General features: G+C 44.3%; 1 protein-coding gene across 1 annotated transcript in view; it reads left to right on the top strand.

The window, feature by feature from the left end:
• Positions 1-20630, top strand: part of BET1L (Bet1 golgi vesicular membrane trafficking protein like) — a 110270-nt gene that overhangs the window by 30584 nt on the left and 59056 nt on the right. Inside the window, exon 2 of the mRNA XM_069623907.1 lies at positions 3675-3766. Coding sequence (XP_069480008.1) covers positions 3675-3766 — 92 coding nt within the window. The remainder of the gene's footprint in view (positions 1-3674; positions 3767-20630) is intronic.

The raw sequence follows: 20630 nt of genomic DNA, 5'->3' as shown, positions 1-20630 counted from the left end.
TTACTATGACCGCATGCAAGCATAATTGAGCAGAACTACTTGTGCAAGGTGGCTTCACCCCACTTAATATTTTTCCACTTTACAACCGCATCCCGGTCCATGTGGATCTTCACGCTTCACCTCTCACCTTCGTAGACTGCAACTGGACTGAACCTCGTACTGCCTTTCTTATGACGCATATGGCGACCTTACGTAAAATGACCTTATGTCCACCTTCCTGCCATTAATCGATACTGTAGCTCTCACGAAGTTCCTTCTTATCCCATCCAACCATCTTGAATTCCTAGCGATCACCGAAACCTAGTCGCACCCAGCAGCAGGACCTTCTCTGTCTCTTGCCAACCCAGAAAACAACACCGTTATTGGAGCAGACCGAGACACTTGCAGAGGCGGTGGAGTCGCTTTCGTTGCAAAAAAACAACTAGGCCTTAGAGAATTCACTAAAGAGCCCTTCCCCCTCAGGTGAAATTCTCTCAGTCAAATTCCCATTATCAGCCTCTTGTACTCTCCTGATACGTCTTCTTTACAGACCACGGCCCCCGGGTCAATCTTTTCCTTTGAGGAAGACCTCACTTTCCTCCTCACGCGCAATACCAAACCTAGATCTCAAATTCTAATGTTGGGAGACCTTAATTTAGATCTGAACGATACCAATGCTACAGCCATTGAGAACGCACTCGCAGCTTGGTTTTGAACACCGTGTCAGCGTACCTACTCCTAACCAGGGAAGAACCCTGGATTGGCTGGCAGACTTAAATTGCACTGCCAGGATCCTTGACAATTCGCCTTGTGCTTTGTCTGCACTACTGCATCTCCTTCACCATACATGATAGCCTATGTCTAAACTCAAATGTCACCCAAGCCCCGCAGGTCATGACAAGAAACAATTGCAACATCAATCTGGACAACTTGCTTCCCCTTCTACAACCCATCGCAGAGCTATCCAATGGTCCAGACAAGGACCCATCCTATCTAGTTGAGCTGTACAACCATACCTTATTACAGGCTCTAAACAGAATTGCTCCTCTAAAAATTAGAAAAGCTAAACCAATAGCCCATCTAAAAAATTGGTTTACTGCAGACCTAAAAACCATACGTAGATCCAAAAGAATCTCTGAAGCTACATGGGTGGGGGGAAACTCCTACTGACATTAATAAGGAAAAGTTCACAATTGCTGCTACCACCTACAAAGAAGCCATCTTAAGAACTAATGGAGAGACCTATAAGACTAGAACACAAAACGCCAAATCGGGCTCAAAAGAGCTTTTCACCATACTCGGGGAGTTGGAGACGCCAACTCCACCTACAGATTCCTGTACAAAACACGCATCTTGGTGCACCAATATCCAAAAAGCCTTGCTGGACAAAATGGCTCTGCTGCAATACAAAATATAAACCAAAAAGCAAAGCCTGACCTTAAGCACCAACTCCAGCAAACCTCATGACCCACTTACTATACAGGGCCACCTATTCCAATTCTCCCCGTCTCCATCAAGGAGGTAGAAGACATCATAGCTAGCCTAAAACCTTCTAGATGTCAGGGGGACACTTGTCCAGCTACCGCCCTAAAGGAAGGAGCAAAGGAACCTGCCCCGTTCATCACTCCCCTGATTAACGCATCCTTTTGAATCCTGCGCAGTCCAAAATAATCTTAAGGAGGCCTGGGTCATGCCTTGTCTTAAAAAAAAAAAAACATACCTTGAGCCTAATACCCCATCCAACTACAGACCTATAACTACTGTGCCATTCCGTCAGAAAATCTTAGATAGAGCAGCATATCTCCAAATACAAAAGCACATTGATGACAATAACCTCTTAGCTCTGCGTCATTCAGGATTTAGGCCTAGACATGGCACAGAGACGGCCCTGCTCGACCTAAAAATCCAAATGGATGAATCTAAAGATAAAGCAACATTAGCCATCCTCCTGCTGCTGAACCTCTCGGCTTTTGATTTAGTTGACAACTCTATCCTCACCAATATTTGACAACCGCAGCCTCTTTCTCCCCGAATGCTGCAGCCTGGATTCAATCCTTTTTATCAAACAGGACTATGAGGGTATTCGCACCCACCGCCTCAGCCGATCCAGTACCAATCCTCTGCAGAGTCCCTCGGGGCTCCTGCGTCTCTCCCACCCTATACAATATCTTTACAAAGCTCCTGTTTGATCACCTTGAAGACTTGGGTGTCACCCACGCTAACTCTGCTGATACCCAAGTCCTCATCAGTCTTACGAGCTGCTATGACAAATACACAAAAACGCTGATTGAACATCTTCACATTCAGGCATGCATGGCGACTCATGGCCTTTGCCTGAATGACGAAAAGACGGAGCTACTCCTTATAGGCTCCCAATCTCTGCTAAACAAGTTGGACTCTTAACTACAAAATCTTTGAAATTGATGGAAATATCATCAAAGTATCCAGTGAGGTGAACACCTTGGGTATCTCTCTAGAATCGATCCTCTCCCTCACAAGGCAAGTCAGTGCAACTGCCTCCGCAACAGCTTACACAGCAAAGTTGATTAATGCATGCAAACCTTTTCTCACTGCTAATAACTGCATTACTCTTGCTTGCCATGGCTCTGATTCTATCTAAGCTAGACTATTGTAACACTCTATTTCTAGGATCCAACAAATGCAACCTGAACAAATTACAAGTGCTCCAAAATAACCCACTTGGTTTGGCCCTAAACCTACCACGAACTAGCTACATCTTGGCAATAATACGTGGCTTCCAGTGCAAGACAGAATTACACTTCGAATCTTAGTAATAACGCACAAATGCCTTTCTAACACGGCCCCAAAATACCTAGTCGATAAATTCACCCGGAGCCAATCTACCAGACCTACTAGATCAATTATTTACATTGCCTCAACGTTCCTAAATGTAAACTACAAAAAGCTGGCGGTCTAGCTATCCTGTGCTAGCAGCCACGCTTTGGGACTTCTTGCCCACAGCACTCAGAGCTGAACCTTCCTTCTGGACTTTCAGAAGGAAAGTAAGAGTGGCTATTCACCCAGCAAAACTAAAACTTACTAAGCACCATCCAGAATGCCCAATTCTGCAACATTATGCACTTGTTAGCAGTTTCTATTGTCTGCGTCCACTGTATCAATTATTCTCTTTGTACTCTGTGTATCTGACCATCATGTTTACTTGGTATGCAACACGAGTCAACTACCTTGTGTATCGTCACTAACCATTGTTTTGTTCAAGCGAAAAGCGCCCAGATACCTTGGGTTTGGTGCGCTCTACAAATAATAAACTAAACACGTTACTGGTGTAATAAAATGTCTTCCGGTCTGCCTTGAGCCACTCCATTTTATAAGCCCTTTGTGTGTCCTTCACTGAAGTCCTGTTAAAACAAGCATTGACAAAGCCAGCAGTTTTGACTTGTGTATAAATATTAAGCATTTGCCAGGCACTATTATATGCCCAATGCTGCTTTCCTTATTGTATTTCCATGATTTTAAAATTATTGGGACATGCCTTATTTTACACGCATTGTGTATAGTATTTGAATTTTTATATTGCACATTTATTTTGTGTATGGAAGAGTTTAGCCCAAAATAAATCTTAATTGAATGCCTGAACAAAAGCCATTTTCCATGCAACTCTGACCTTGTCTGTGGCTTTGTCCCTGACTTAATTCGCTTTTTCTATTCTACAGGTTCGAGTCCTGGCTCAGTGGAGCAGATGCTGGATGAGGAGAACAGGCGCATGGCGGACAGCCTGGCCTCCAAAGTCACCAGGCTCAAATCGGTGGGTTGTGCAGCCCTTTTTCAATTCTATAGTGGGGCTAATGGATTTTGGAAGTTCTTAGGATGAACTTGTTTGCTAGAGTCTTGTATTTGCTATGAGAGGTGACCCCTATTTAAAAGAAGAGGTGTTGGTTGCTTTTGTGGGCCACCCATTCAGTTACTGGTAGGGTTATGTTGATGGCATGGAGGCAGTGAGGGTGCATTGTTTGAAGTTTTTCCTTGGTTCTTTATCCCTCCAGGAACTGGTTGGCTTGCATTTTGCAGAGAAGGCAGTTGGTTATATACTGCTTCCTTTTCTGTATTTTTTGTTGGGACAACGAAAGCAACCACGGTCCTTAACTTAAGTAATGCTATGGGAGCAAACGTGTATTGTTACTTTCCCCTCAGAATGACAAAATCCCTCCTTTTTAAATACATTTTCATTTTATACCTTGTTTATTGCTTAGGACAACTTTTTTTTTTTTCTCCATCTTAGAAAGTTGTAGTGTGTAAGTGAAGTAATATAATTTTAGTATGTGAAATAGGCTTTAGCCAATGATGCCCAATCTATATAATATTTAATGATTGTAGATTAAGCCAGGGGGCAAAAAATCTAGTTGGAGGCTACTGACTCGAAAAAGTACTTGTCCCCTCTATTCTAAACATACACACAACACAGCATTTCTTACTCGCCAAGATTCAGATGTCACTATCCAAGGGCTAGAACGGGCCAATGGCTAGTGACAAGTGCACATTTTGTACCTTGGGTTACTCTTAATGAGGTGTTGAATCCTAGATCTTGGAATTGCACATGAATGGCAGGAGGGGATGGACCAGTATTTAAAACGGTCATTGTAGGCCTTGCACGCTCTTTAAAATCCTACAGATCAAGTAATGTGGGTTACTTTCGCAACCTAAGAGAAATGCACTTGAGCCATGGTGACAGATGACAAAAATGTTACTATAGCTTTCTGGAAAATGGTGCATGTCACTTCATCATTAATACACTGCCATACAGTAGTGAAACATTTAGTTCATAGTTACTTGAAGCAAAGTTTGTTTGTAGGAAATGCACCCCAGAATTGCATTGTACTCTCCAGCAAGATAGAGTAGCATGCAAATTGTACTCTAGCTTCATAAAAACGACTTGGCCATGTGTGCGGTTGAGTAGATTTCGTGAGGCCTGCATAGTCTCTTTGTAAAAGAAAATTCCTAGTTTAAAGTTCTTGCATGTCATCTTTGTTTGGCCACAAGTATCCATGTATCCACTCCAGCTTGTTTAAAGTGTGTGTGTGTATATGTATCTATGAGATACCATGAAACTGGTGCATGAGCACCCTGCTAGTGAACTCCTTTGGGTTACTCCAGAAAATAATTGCCAATTAAAGTCCTTTTAATGATGGATGAATCCCCATGTCCAAAGGGATAAAATCAGCAACAACAAAAAATATATATATATATGGGTTTATATAGGACTGTTAAAGTAACTACTTAGCTTTGGCTTCGAGTGGTTACTTTGATACTGTTTGGTGGCATGCTTTCATACTGGTATAGTTGTGAGCATTGTGATAATGCCAGGGCCCAGCACTTACAATCTTTGCTGTTTTTTGCTTTTGTTTAATATTACTCCAGTACCTTTCCTCTGAGCAAATGTTTTGTTTATGCATGCAAGTAATTTACTTAAGAGAACAGCTGTTTTAACCTCCCACAGGCACTTGGCATCCATTAAGTAAAGTCGTTTTGATCAAACTTTCGTGAAGCAATGAAGGAGTAAATACCCCTATTAACACAACTGGTCTAAAGTCTTTGTCCCCTGCTATCTGAGGCTCCAATAAAAATGGAACCCTTCTTTTTCTTCTCACCAGGGATTATTTCTTTAGTATCAAATTGCATTTGTTTAAACTGATATCAGCACTAGAATATAAACCATATCAGTGACTGCTCGTTTTAAAATAACATCTCCCAAATATAATCCTAACATTTTCAAAAGTAAAAAGAAAATGGTATGAAGGCTGACATTGATTGCTTTGTTAACATGAAATTCGGCGTTTAAAGATCAGATTTTCTAACTATTCAGCAGTGTTATTTGTACACGTTTTGTGATGCATGCAAATAAAAGGCTTCAATAAAGAGGATTCTGGGTAAATCGTGGCTAACCCTTAGCTTGCTTTTGACGTGCTGGAATAATGAGATCACCAAGAATGAGTAAAATTCGATATATAGTGACTGATGGAGATCAGAGCATTGATGCATTTATGAAATGTAAATGCCCCATTATTGTTCCACATAAGAGCCCTAATGCTGCTTGTTGCTCATTGTCTAAGAGGGCGAATGTTAAACATGGGGGAACTGAGGCACGGGCAGAAGATAAAGCAATTTACCCAGTATCATAAGTAATGGTCCGGTGTAGAAACTTCTACTAGAACCCATATTTGTGTTTTTATTGACAGTAACTTTCGCTTGAACTTTTTCAACACTAGAGAATTGCGGAGAATCGGGGAATAAAGGAATGGATGTGGAGGGCTCATGTATTCTTTGCAACACTGAAACACAACAGTGTGTTAAACATCTCTTCATTTCTTGTGTGGCCAGAGTTAAATATTTCTCTTGTTTCGTCCATACTGTTGATTGGATAGACTTCAATGAATTCTGGAGCAGAATATATGCTGGGAGTGAACGTTTCTATCTTTGGAAGTTGTAAGAATATTGAATGAATTGAAACCTATCATTGCGAAACACTTAAGGGAAGGTATACTATCATCAATGGGCGTGTCATGTAGTCACTGATGACGTTGATATTCGGATCTTCGTATTATTCCCTTCAATGCTCTGTTCAGCTATGGACTCTATGTATGTATTCTCATGTTATTTTTTTTTCCTACTATAAATTGTGAAGTCTTTTGACTAAACGCAAATAAAAAAGATAAAAATGAACAGCAACTTTCTCTACATGCAAAACACTGCTCTGTTTGCAAGAGTAACTTGTAAGTCTCAACACTGAAGGCCTGTCTCTGAAACGAAGGACTGAAGCCAAACCCTAGCTGTATCAATACCCTGTAAAAGCCGGCCCGACAAAATTGTTGTCTGCTGCAGCATCCGAATCCCTGGTTGTATTAGAGCTTTGATACATCACAACACTTATAAACCGATCACTTTCATAAATGGAGTCCTGGTATAAGGAGTTGCAATTCTGTCTTAAATCCCTGCAATAGTAGGAGCACTGTGACGAATCTGGTCAATTCGTCCCTTCTCCCTAGAGGGGTGCCACTCCCTATGAGGCTAAGGAGCTGAACCCGCTCTGCAAGACCCTCCCTTGGGCTCTAGGCAAGTGGAACCTCACTGGGAGTGACTCCCCTCCCAGAGACGGGGACTCCCAGTATGATGAGGAAATCTCGGTCCGGAAGACATTGCCTACATGGGACTTGGAATATCACTGGTTGGTGGAGTCAAAACAGGACTAAACAACAGTATTTCTTCTATGTCCTTGGCTTCAGGAAATTCTGGATTGTGTCTGTGCGCCACAGTCAAAGGAGGACATACCCTTTTTGTTTGTGATGATGTAAACGCTGTGATTGTGAGTGAAAGGAGGAGAGTAATTCCTATGTAGCGGTTAGCCTCTGTAGTGATGTCCTGGAGCGGAGGAGCCACACGAAACAATCGGTGGCGTAGAGGGCGAGGAAACCGCTAGCTGGACGCTGGAAGGCTGGCGTGCTTACTGATCGGGGAGCCCAGGTTGGGAACAAGGCAGAGGGGGAAGAGTGACTCTCTCGTCTGGTGGTATAACTAGAAGGGAGCTGTGGTGTGCCTGGAGCCCGGTAACCGACAGAGTGTTCAAGGGATCCCAGATCGAGGAACTCTGCACGAGAAGGGCCGCGTTCTAAGGGCCTGTCTGCGTCAGCATTTGATTAGCTGAGCTCGTTGGGGCAGGAGCCCTCCACCACCTCGCATGTCTGCTGTCCCGCATTGGATGTGCAGTGGCATTTCAGATTGACCCCCATCCATATCTCCATACTGCACAGTAAGAGATAATCCTTGCTTATCCCAAGCGCTGCCACCAAAATCGCACTATTCATTTGGAAAGTGCTTAATTGCATATATTTGCCATGATATAATGAAGCTCCAAAATGTCCGACATATTTTTAACGACGGAGTAGCAGGCTGACTACTCATCTGCAACCACCTGCCCACTGATTGGTTGCCCAACGCCTCTTTTGCATGCTACCCATACCGGAGGCGGAAGCCGCGACTCCAAAGAGCCGCGTTCTAAGGGCCTGTCTGCGTCGGGAAGCAAGGCACAGAGACCCTTGTTACATCCAGTCTACAGTAAATGACCCCCTGCATATCATCACCGAAGCACTATTGAACTGCCTAAAGTAACCCTTGGTACTACTAGTGTTGTGTCTCTGTACTGCATCATCAGACTGAAGGCATTCTTGTAACTCCTCCAGCAGTATTAATCACATCAATGCCTTAAAAGGGTCATGCTCCGCAGCCCTGTCACAAACTATCTTGATTATCAATACCTGCCCATGCAACACTATTGTGCCTTACCCATATTAAGTTAACCCTGGTTGCCACATACAATAGTTTTATTTACAGAAGTGTATAACCTGTTATGTTTAGCATTGTCTGCTCACGAACTGCACAACGTGTTAGATGTTCCACTGTCTCCTGCGCAACCATAGCACATAAACATGTCTCCTATCCACAGTTCAGCATTGCAAATTAATTTGTACTCAGTTCTGACTATGCTCACGTCTCTCTTGTTGGTATAATGCCTCCCTACGCTTAACCGTTTGCCTAATAATTTGCTATAACAGAAAGCTGCTAGAAGGTGCTCTATTCATGTTGCATGCCCATGCTAGCCAACGTCTTTTTGTGTAATTTGGAACCGGCCGCTCATAGCTTCCACTAGCTCCTTTAGGCCAACACACTCCATTCCAATTCCAGGTTGTCCAGTACCACATCAGTGTTGTAGCGCATCACGCAAGGGACCCCCACCTCCACTGTGTCCTCCACCAACCATGCAAAGCTCTTTGACCTTCATGTTCCCCTTTTGGATTATCCATGACAGTGTACCCTGTTTTGGGAACCACTATGTAGCATACAAAAATGGACTCTCCAAACTGGTCTGCCCTCGGCATCACCCCATCCCTTGTCCCACACCATTCTTGCCCTCCCTGTCACCATTTCCACCCAACACCAACCACTTTCACTCCACCAGCCCAAATGCCATCACTCAGGATACTAAAATGTTCACCATTTCACACATCAGAGCACTCTCAGATGCACACTAACATTGGAGACCATCATTCTCGTCCTATTCTGGGCAAAACGAGGCGCTATCACCTAAGATCACGTACATTATATTGCACACATGGCGTTACACCTGACCCTAAATCGCCCAAACAGACCCCACCTAAGGGGTCCCGATGCCTCCACAAGCCCAAAACCACTACCAAACAAGATCATTCTACCTTGCACCCAAAGATCACTTTGGCGACAAACGCCACTAAGCAGAAACCTATTACTAACCTTCAAGATGCCCTCATTAATGCCCGCTCCCTAGGAGCTCATGCCATCGAAATACACAACCTTCTCACAGATTTACAACTAGACCTCTTAGTAGGAACAGAATCCTGGCTCCACCTAGCCTCGGGTCCTCTCTTGACGCTAGCAATCCCACCTACTACACCATCCTTAGAACCGACAGGCCCCATTCTCATGCAGGCGGAGTAGCCATTATAGCTAAGACCAAACTCCAACTGAGATCCTGCCCAATTGAAAGTGTTGCTGGCTATGAACCTCTAGCCAAACTCGCCATTAATGATAAAAATACCATCAACATTGTAGTGATCTACAGAGCTCCTAATACCATCAGCCATCCTGAAATAGACATCCCTTTATTGCTAGCTCCACTCATCAAACCTAATATAAATGTGTCGTCCGCTGAGATGTACATCTTGGATTCAACGACAGCCTAGACACCATAGCAGAAGCCCTAGACTCCTCCCTCAAGGATCTGAGTTTCATACAACTAGTGAACGCCCTTACCCACATTAAGGGTAGAACATTAGATTGGATCCTCGCGCACAATTCCACCATAACCATTGATTCTGTCTCTCCACTTAATTGGACGGATCACCACAACATCCAGTTTACCATCATCTCTGTTGAACCCCCCTGCCCCCCATCAAACCTAAATTAACAAATGCCTACAAAGCCAGAAATCTTCGCAAGCTCACTCCTGAAAATCTCAGCACCACGTTGAGCGCTAGGCACCATGTCGATCTACAGTGATAAACCCTGTCTCCTAGCAGACACATACCAAAACTGCCTCACCTCCACCGTTAATGCCGTAGCCCCTCTAACCACCATAACCAAACGCACTGACAAGAGATCATGCTTTTGGTTTAATGATGACCTAGATGCACTTGGGAGAAAAACACGCCCTCGAACATGTACATAGAAAACACCCCACCACAGAGTCGGAAAAAGCCTTTCAGATGGCGAACAAAAACTATTAAACAGCCATTATCACGTTCAAAGCAAATGCCTATAACGCCCGGATCAGCAACGCTGCCTCTGATTCCAAAGAACTCTTCCCAATCCTGAGACAACTGGAAACCCCACCCCGGCTACAAACTCCACCAATGCAAGTAAAGAATGGTGCACCACCATTCAAGATGCCCTAGCCGCCAAAATGTATCTCCTACACACCAAAATTACAAATAAAAGGCAATTACTAGCCAACAAATCCTCCATTGATAACCACATCTTGAATCCAAATGTGAACACTAGCTCCGTGTACTTCTTCAACCCAGTCTCCCAAGAGTTAGTTTTAGACACTATCTCCAAACTCCAAGCCTCGACCTGCAAAGGAGATCCCGTCCCAGCTCAAGTAGTCAAATCATGCGCCCACACACTCGCACCCATCATAACCAATTTTGTGAATGCTTCATTCAATGCCAAAATGGTCCCACCCAGCATTAAAGAAGCTTGGGTTTCACCCCTGCTAAAAAAAAAAAACCTTCTCTAGATCCGACTGTACCCACCAATTACCGGCCAATAACGACAGCCGCCTTTCTACTTAAAATCATCGACAAAATACCATACAATCAAGTCCAAGCCCATCTGGAACACAACCAGTTCCTTGGCAATAGACAATCTGGCTTCTGGCCCAACTACAGCACGGAAACCGCCCTACTGGACCTCCAAATCCAGATGGATACCATTAGAGACTCGGGTAAACTCGGTATCCTCCTCTTGTTAGATTTATCTGCAGCATTCGGACTTGTGGACCACGACGAACTCTTCTACACACTAGCTAAAGACAACTTCTCCACTGACGCCACCTTGTGGATCACATCTTTCCTAGATGAACCAAACCTCTAGAGGCAAAGAAGCTGCAGACCCCATCCCAGTTCCCATTGGAGTACCCCAAGCTTCATGTCTCTCATCCACCCTCTATAACGCCTATACAAAACATATTTTCTTAGCCTTAGATGATATGGGTGTCATCTACACTAATTTTGCGGATGACACCCAGATCCTTATCCCACTCACAGGGAACTACACCCTAGATGCACTATCAACAAAATCTATGCCATTATATAAAATTGATGGCACTAAATAGTCTCTGCCTCAACGATGAGAAGACAGAGATTTTCATTGTGAGGTCCCAGTCCAAAATGGGTGCCCTCCATCCAGACTGTCTCTATTAACATTGACAGCACCATGATACCTGTCCTTAAGCAAGTAAAAACCTTAGTGTGTTTGGATGCAAACCTTTCAATGACCAAACACGTCTGCAGCCTCTCATCCACCGCATACACCGCCAAACTAATTGCTCTAAGCCAACAATTCCTTACCCCCACCAACTGCATTACACTGGCCAGAGCCTTGATTCTTTTAAGACTCGACTATTGCAATGTCTTGCAATAGGCACCTCCATCACTAATCTAAAAAAACTACAACCGATACAAAATAAAGCTCTACGGGCTGCCTTAGGAATCAGAAAATTGGACCATATCTCTAAGATCAGAAGAGATCACCGTTGGTTGCCTGTCGCTGCTAGATTTATCTTCAAAACTTTATGTATTACCTTCAAATGTCAACAGGAAAAAGCCCCATCTACCTAAATGAGGCACTAGCCAAGTCACAAGAACACTAAGATCCAATAACCACCTATTAGCCATGCCCCGCTACAGGAATACCAGAGCAGGGGGCAGCAGTTTTCAATACCTAGCCCCCAAACATTGGAACTCCCTCCCACTTAGTATCAAAAAAGTGGGATCATTCCTGGGCTTCAAAAAACAGCTGAAAACTTGGTTATTTAACCAATACAAATAAAACTGCCTCTTGGGAACCTGTAAATATGCTGCATCCATTGTTGTATTACACATTTTATTGTAAATGCGTTGTAAGATTGTTTGACTGTAACCTTTGCTGTAACTGCCACTGACTAATATCTCAACAAGCTGTCTGTAACCTCGCCGTGATACCCAAGGTTCTGGGCGTGTAACAAATGTAATAAATAAGTGTGTTCATGTGCTGCTGAAACGCCAACCACAGGGAAGCGAACGCTCCCGGCGAGAAGTCACAAGCAAGAGATACGTACCTTGACTGTTACGGCTGGAGAAGCTGAGGTTACGGGAGCTGATAAACCCGATCAGAAAGAAAGCAAGCCTGTTTTATGAACCACTGCGCTTCAGAGATCCCATAGGAACTACGAGACAGCCAAGGCTGGGTGTACCGGCAAGGTTACAGGAGCCTGACCAACCTGAGGGGCTAGACTCCCTGTTCAAGACAAGTGGCTACAAAACCAAAAGAGGGCATGGGGGCTGTGAAGAGTCCAAGAACTATGGAACCTAACAATCGTAGAGAAAAAGAATTGGGAGTGTTTCAAGCACCTTGTCGCGGCTGTGAAACTTGTATGAAGCAACCCCTGGTTTTCATGAGGAAGAGGAACTGTATGAAAGATATTGGGCCTCGTTACAAGTTAGCCGGTCTGGATATAACGGTGCCGGTAAAACCATACTGGCAGCGCTTTCCAGACCGGCAAACTACAAGTTCTGTGGCCATGTGGTGTTACACCTGCCAGGTCTGATCTGGCGGGTGTGATGCCACTGACCTCAGAAACACCTGCACCATTACCACATGGTGCCAGTGTTTCCACTTCCCCATTCCCATGGAGTCCTATGGGACTCCACAGAAATGGGGATTTGCAGAATTCCGGCTCTGGAATTAGTGGATCACCGGGGCTGTAATGCCCCGGTAATTCCAGCAAGTCCGCAGCAGGTAAATCCCTACGGGTCTGGCGGCAGCCTGCCAGTTTTACCAGCACAGCTGGGCCACTGACTTTTGACGACAAAACCTGCAGAAAGGTTATGAACTGTCTTTGGGAAATACTGATCAATTTATACAGAAGCAACAGGAAGTTTAGTGATTGGGCCGTGCCAAAGACCAAGGCCATTGCGCAGGAATCCTCCCTTTTTGTTTTCTTTAAATGGTAGTGCCAGTTAGCGAAATTGGATTTGGACCAAAGACTCTTTCTTTTGACAAGCAACATTAGTTTAAATTTCTTGGTAGGGAACATTCCCTCATAGAGCGAGTGCAAGATAGTTTTATTTTAATAAACTCCATTAAACTCTCATTGGTCTGAGTCCTCCTTCTGGTTTGCCACAACTGCAACATTTAGATGATGATAACGGGTATAATCAGATCGTTGATTTTATCTGAACCATCCGTGATTAGGGCAGAGAAACCAATTTAAACCACTGTGACTTTGACACACTACCATAATCTGGACCGTGGCATTATCGTGCAATTGGTATAATCCGAACCCTGCCAAATTTAGAGCCTTTTCCTATGAGGAGCTCTCTTAAAAAGGATGACCAATTTTACTAATTGGAACAGAGCCCTTGGTTTGTATGTCCTTGACTGACCTGGAAGTCACAGGTACAAATCGTTACGGTGCTTTCATTGATGAGTGGAAATATTACGTAACTCAAGTACTTGTTTACCACATTTTTGAAGGTTCACAGGCTTTAATCCCTGTTCAGGTTTTACATGGGTATTAGCATCAATGACTAAAGTAAAATACTGTGTGTTGGTTAGACTCTTCAAATGATGGTTGCTTGGGAGCACGTTTGTGTTTAGATTTCTTTAATGTCTTTTTAATCTTAGCACCTCCCACCTCATTACATGCTATGGTAGCCTGGCTTTTACCTCCAAAAACCAAGCTCTTTCCCTTTGTTGACTCCCCTTGCACAGTCCTGCCCTAATTGTGGAGCAAAATGGGCAGATGTCTGCACCCTTGTTTTGCACGTTTCCTTAAGTTTCCAAAAGCAACCCCTGCCCTCGGATGCAACTCTTTGCCCAATGGAGCCTTTATGTTGCAATCGCCCAAGCAGCCTACGTTTAGGCCTTCAGATCTGGAGCCACGGTCTTGTTTCCGTTGAGCAGGAGAGTGAATTCTGGCCCTTAGTAGGCTGTGTTTTGTGGGTGTTGGAGGGCGCGTTACCAGCAGTATCAAACTCTCATGTTGTTCTCCTCCCACAACCCACAGAGAAATTAAGATGAAGAGTAAATTCTGATCTCAGAGGTAAATGTGTCCACCTGGCGAACAGCAAGAGAAAGCTGAGGCACCTATATTGTCAATGTTGTATCCTGTTTACTTTGTAGGTTTTTAACTGCTACTGGAAAGATGTTGCAAGGATACGCCTTGCAGGTTTGGAATTTTGTCATTTGCTAGTAGTTAAAATACAGTCTTTTATAGTGTGGATTTAAACTCCCAGCAGACTGGCGTTTCCATTCAAAGAACCACCCACGGTTAAAATATAGACTAACAAACACTGAAAGAAAGAACTTTGTAGAGACCTAGTTTAGGATTTCAGACCACCTGTGACCCTGACCCTACTTAAACTCTCCCATGCGTCTTTTGTAATTTTTTGATAACTGGTTTTCATGTCAACTTTATTTTTGAATATTTTGTTTTTACACACTCCTGTATCCTCTCCAGAAGGATTAAGGTTGAATCGATGACGTGACAGATTCTGCCCTTTGTTTACTGATGTTTTGGTGGTAACATTTCACGAAATCTCTAGGTTTTTCAAAAAGATGCAAAGTTTAACTTTAGCACTTTCAGTCACCAACCTACAATATTGGATCTCTCCATTCACTATTGCCCACCTTAATGGCACTCTTGTTACGCCTTCCAAAAAACAGAAATTTTAAGCACGTACCCCTTCTTCCCCCACAATATGCATGACAACGCAACCATATTAGTGTTAAAAGGATTGGCTATTTGGTGTTCACATTCTATTATTCACTGCAGTGGTACTCATTTTCTTGCCCTGATAAAGTAAAGGCCTGCTTCAGCAACCCAAATGCTTCCCCTCCCCCGAACAAATGGCCATCAACCAAGTCGAGAACCGCTGATAAGTAACTGGTTCTACCATGCCTTCAGAGGTACCAGACCATCCTGAATTCCCAATGTTTAACTCTATACGCTTCATTAGGTCTCATCCGATTACCCTTCGATAAGGGCCTGTTGGGCACACATGGTATGGCTGACTGATGAAGCCTTCTTGCCCTTTCATAGGTACTTGCTTCAAATGTCTTTCTTCTATTTAATGACCCTTTTTAGTGGCACTCTTTTTATGACTGTCAGAATGTTAATTGAGGCTCAACTAGCCGTGGCAGGCTTTGCCCTAGCTGTTGGTTACTTTTGCCCTTTTTTTTTAATTTTATTTTTGGTCTTCCTGTTTTATATTAGCCATCTCTTTATTATTTGTTGTATAACCCTTCTTAGAATAAAATGCTTGGTCGGGCACCCCTGATATGTGACTGACTTGCCTGGCCGTGCTTGCCTTTCAGAGGCTATTCGGAAAACTCACAATTTTAGCATCCTTTATATTGGTGGTGTGAATGCAAATGGTGCAGCCCAACAATAGATGCACGTGTGTGTATGGTGTGCGAGATCGACTTATTTTTGTGTGTAAAGCAGAAAAACTTTACTTTTAATCAAACTTAATTTAATTATCTGTATAACTCCTATTAATGTGATGGTTCTACGGCATATGGCCTCAGGGCAAGTTTTCTGCTTCACTTGCTTTCCTTAAGCTTTCAGCGGCAAGGTACTTTACAACAGTATGCAACATCTGGTTCTTTTTTGTGGTTATTTACAATTACTCCAATTCATAGTCCAATCCCTTAGCTTGGCTCTCTGACCTCGTGTCTTGCCCTTGACTCCTCCTCCTTGATTTGCTACTCTTTCAGCAGTTTAGTAGCCTATTAATCATCTCTGCTTTTTTCCATGTACTTTTGTAGAAATATTTAATTACCTAGTGGGTATCTGCCCATTAGGTGTTTTGGATTTTCTGATCCGAGCAAAACTGCCATGTGTTTACTGGTGGTATAGGTGAAGGGCCTCCCCCAGCCTCTATCAGGCCCAGAGTGCGAGATTGTGCGCACCAGCACTCTGAATGCACAGGAGAGTAGCAAAGATGGTGCTTTGGCTCTGAGTTTTGAGGGTCTTGGTTGGATCTGTAGGTAAGATGGTGAACTTGTGCATTCGATCGTGTAAAATGGGGCTTCTTGTTGGGTACCATGGAAAGAATGAATTTTGGCCTATAGTTTGAGTTGGGTCAGTGCTATATACGAAACCAACTGCTGAGATCAACACAAATGGAGTTTTATCTGGAAAATTTTTATTACAACAGGGGACAAGACAAGGTTGCCCATTGTCACCTCTACTCTTTGTGATCTCGATTGAACCCTTGGCAGAAACCATTAGATCAAATGACAGGATTGTGGGGATCGAATTCAATGGAGTATGCCAAAAGCCGTGGCTCTACGCAGATGATTTGCTGCTGGTTGTCCGGAAACTTGCGTCTTCAGTTTCAGCGTTAATGAACTTGATTGAAGAATTCAGTCCACTCTCAAATGATAAAGTTAATTGGAGTAAATCAGAGGCTCTGCCTTGTTCCCACTTGACAAACAGCAAGCTGCTGAAGGATTTGGGCTTCAGATGGTGTCGGACACAAATATCTAGGTATTTGGATTACTGTGAATTTAAGAGACGTGATGATGTGTTATTTATATAGCGCCTTAATGCAATGGAGAGCCTGAATTTGGACGCGGCGATGCAGAAGATAAATTCAGAAGTTGACCGCTGGAGCAAGCTCAACCTGTCTATTGGCGGTAAAGTCAATGCTATAAAATGGTTTTGGCTCCAAAATTAAACTACGTTCTGATTAGCCCCTTCCTGTTGATAAATGCACATGGAGAAAAGTGGATAGTATCTTACAAAGATTTTTATGGAATAAAAAAACCAAGATGAAAACTGGAAATTGCAGTTGTGAGAGGACAGAGGAGGTTTGAACATTTCGAACAATATCGGGCATTTTCTTTACATCATGTCTTGCCTTTCTTAGCAGAGGTGGGAGATGAGTGGGCCAAGGCGGAGACTAGGGGTGCAGGCCCCTTAGGTACCTGGGCCCTTCTCTCTGCTGCCACGACAGAGCGGGATGGTCATTCGGTTCTAACAAACTTCCTCAGATCCATTTGGAAATCACACGATGGCAGCAAAATTGACTCCTGGTAAGACTGTCACTTCATCTATCTGGATGAACCCGGATATCCAGATGAACAATGAGTCCTTGTTCTGGCCAGCATGGTTCTCTGCAGGTATCAGTAGAGTGGAGGACCTTTTTGTTGGTACGAGGTGGAAAACGTTTAGAGAACTGAAGCTTGAATATGATCTATTGGCTTGCACGCATGGTGAATACAGAAAACTGAAGAAAGCAGTGAACATTCCATCTTTGATTCAATCGGAGCTATGGTCTGCAGTTAAAGTTGGCGAAAGTGAGCATTCAGCATCCAAGATGTATAATTTGCGGAGTAGTTTGGCAAGAGGGAATGGAAAGACCCTGCAGGCCTGGTCTAGCTATCTGAAGGAGGAGATGTTGTCGGACAGATGGAGAGATTTGTGTGAGAATATCAAAAGAATGTAGGAGAGAGATCCGTCAAGTCAAGATCTTGACTCTGGTCAAGATGAAGGAACAAAAATTGATGACATCAGACAGCTGTTGGGGGTGTGGTCCCGTACGTGGCACAATGGAACATATGCTATGGGAGTGCGATAAGGTGAGGAATTTCTGGTGAGAGATCTCCACAACGTTGAATAGAGTAATCAAAGAAAATCTGGATTTGGATTTTGAGACTTTGATCTTGGGTGAAACCGCCCAGCTGGAATCTTTGAATCATCATTGTAAAGACTGGAGGGGGTGTCTGTACTCCTGCTCTCTACATGGTAGAGGAGAGGCACAGAGGACCCCAGCCAAGATTCTCTATTGTTGGTAGCAATCGAGGCCTAGCTTCTCAGAAGGTGATGCAGGCTGGTTCTTAAGTATATTGTAGTCCCCAAGCACCCATAAAGGAATGTCTGCACACTGTATTAGTTAAACAGTCTTTATATAATTAAGTTTCAAGGTTATATACAATATCACAATAACTCACTTTGTGCTCAGTTAATCTACAATGGCAAATATATACAGTTCTAAGTGATACCACAATTATCAGATTTCATTAAAGTGCATCAACTGTACTCTGGTCAAATGTCACACAAATCAATTACTAAAGGTAACCAACAATGGACATAGGAGGAAAGCAGTTGGTTAGAAAAATTGGCAGAATACTGGCCCCGTTTACCTAGGCACAGCTCTGTGTATAGATTCCCCCCTCCCCCACCTGGGCAACCTGTAAAATAAAGATATACTACAAGACCAGTCCATATATTGTTCTATTAGTCTTATTTCCTTCTACAATGTTTCTACCACCCCAATGTACCTGGAATAGCAGAGTTCGACGACGGATCCTTTTTGAGCGGCTCCCTTTAAAGCAGGGGCCACGGATCGTCGAGATCCTACGAAGAAAGGGGTGAACGACGACAGTGAGGCAGCAGCTTTGGTCCTGGCGGTGCTAGTCGACGACGTCCTGCAAGGAAGAGGCGTGCGGGGCACCACGATGTTGATAGTTCAGGACCGCAAAGAGTTGCTGAGGAACTGTGGCCCAGCAAGGGTGTCGAGTTGTCCGGCGTCTCTATGGTCTTTGGGTGGCGAGAAACCCACCGGCGGATGCTCCTCGGCGCGTCGCCGGCCTGGCCTTCTCCGGCGGGATAAGGCGGGCGGCGGTGCGGACGAGCACGTCCTGGAATCAAATGTCTTAATCAAAGGAGCGTTGCAGCTCTGGTCGTTGACGGCACAGCGTCAAGCAGTCCCCGCTTCTGGGCAACTAACTTTGACGGGCCTCCAGTGGTTCTAGCAAACCTGCAAACCCTGGTCGACAACGGTGGATGGAATGTCCGGTGCTTCTCTTCGTTTCTCGTCGGCGGTCCCCGTCTCCGGCTGACAGTCTTTCGTAGACTGTCTTCCACTGCGCTTTGGCGAAGGTTAGCAGTGCACGATGGTCCCTCGTAGCTCGGGAAGAGGGTGCCTAACCCAAGGTCCTCTCTGGATCAGTTCTTGAAGACAGAGCAGCTTTCAGATCGACGAAGTAGAGCAGCAGCTAAATTTCTTTTCCAGCAGGGCTTCAAGGTTAAGATTCAGTTTCATTGTCAGTTTCAACTCCATCTTCTGAACGAATTCTGGCAGTGAGAGGCCCCCAGATATACTGTTGATCTCCCATTCATTCTGCTGGGTCACACTCAAGCAACCATCACTCAAAAGGGAATTCAGGCAGTCAGTCCGCCAATCAGGCGCACAGTGCATTCATGCCATTCTTCATCCAAACACACACACAACACAGAATGTGGATTCGGACAAGTACCACGCCATTCAACACTACACACTGCATTCATACCAGTTTTGGGCAGTGCTGTCTCAGTCATTGTCGCAAACACCAGATACTATACCTCCACAACATAGAATGCATATTCGTCACACACTCCATTCACCCAGGTCCCACCCACAGGCATACCCACAACATACAGTTGTTTGGAAGGCTCCAGCCAGTCTGGTCGGCACTTCCCCATACTACCATAAATGGAACTTCCACCCAACAGCTAGTCAGGGGGAAGAGACAGAGTCTGGGCCTCCAGGGACTTCGGGAAAACCAAGGTGATGGAAGGAAAGAGGCCACGGGGGGCCATCTTGTCTCCATCCGGAATCGACTGATTCAATGTCCTGACGGGGCCTGGGCATCCCAAAATGGAGGACGCTCAGGGCCCCTGTCAAATTCAGCATGGAGCTGCCACCAGCCCATACCCTGCTCTGTGGGTGCCACACAGGTCCTCAAAAACATACCCTAGGGGCACAGGGTTGAACCCCCACCGATGGGTGCCATAAGGGTATCCCATGGGTCTGTACACCAAATCAAGAGGGCTGCACTGCCAGGAGTCCCACATGAACTCCGGCGCGGAAAACGCAACAGAACACACGATAATAAGCAGCAAAGGACAAGGATACGGAGGCCCTGTCCCTCCGATGCATTTCCAGCATCACAATCATCAGATCACATGGGTTTTAAGAGGGGCCATGGTGGCGATGAAGTTAATCCTATGGAACTGGAAGTCTGCTGGTTATCTGTCGAAAAACAATTGGTTGGTGGAGATCTATCGCACATGTAATGTTGAAAATGTGATCTATTCAGTGCAGAAGAAAAGGCCTACTTTTGATAGGATCTGGAAGGCCTTTTTAAATGCAGACTTGTCCTGAACATGCTTCCAGTATCGAGTTGGCCCTTTGTTGAGATAAGTAAACATTAATTTTAATTGTTATAGGTTAGTTTTAACATTCGCTTGCTTCTTGTTCAGATAAACTCTAGGATACATACTGTGCTTTGTATGTGGAATCTGTAATTCATTTGAATGTCTCAAGATGTTC

This window comes from Ambystoma mexicanum, chromosome 11 (genome assembly GCF_040938575.1).
Source record: "Ambystoma mexicanum isolate Mex_15411 chromosome 11, UKY_AmexF1_1, whole genome shotgun sequence".
Classification (NCBI taxonomy): Eukaryota; Metazoa; Chordata; class Amphibia; order Caudata; family Ambystomatidae; genus Ambystoma; species Ambystoma mexicanum.
The sequence above is the reverse complement of the archived record's forward strand: the minus strand, read 5'-3'. Positions and strand labels throughout refer to the sequence as shown.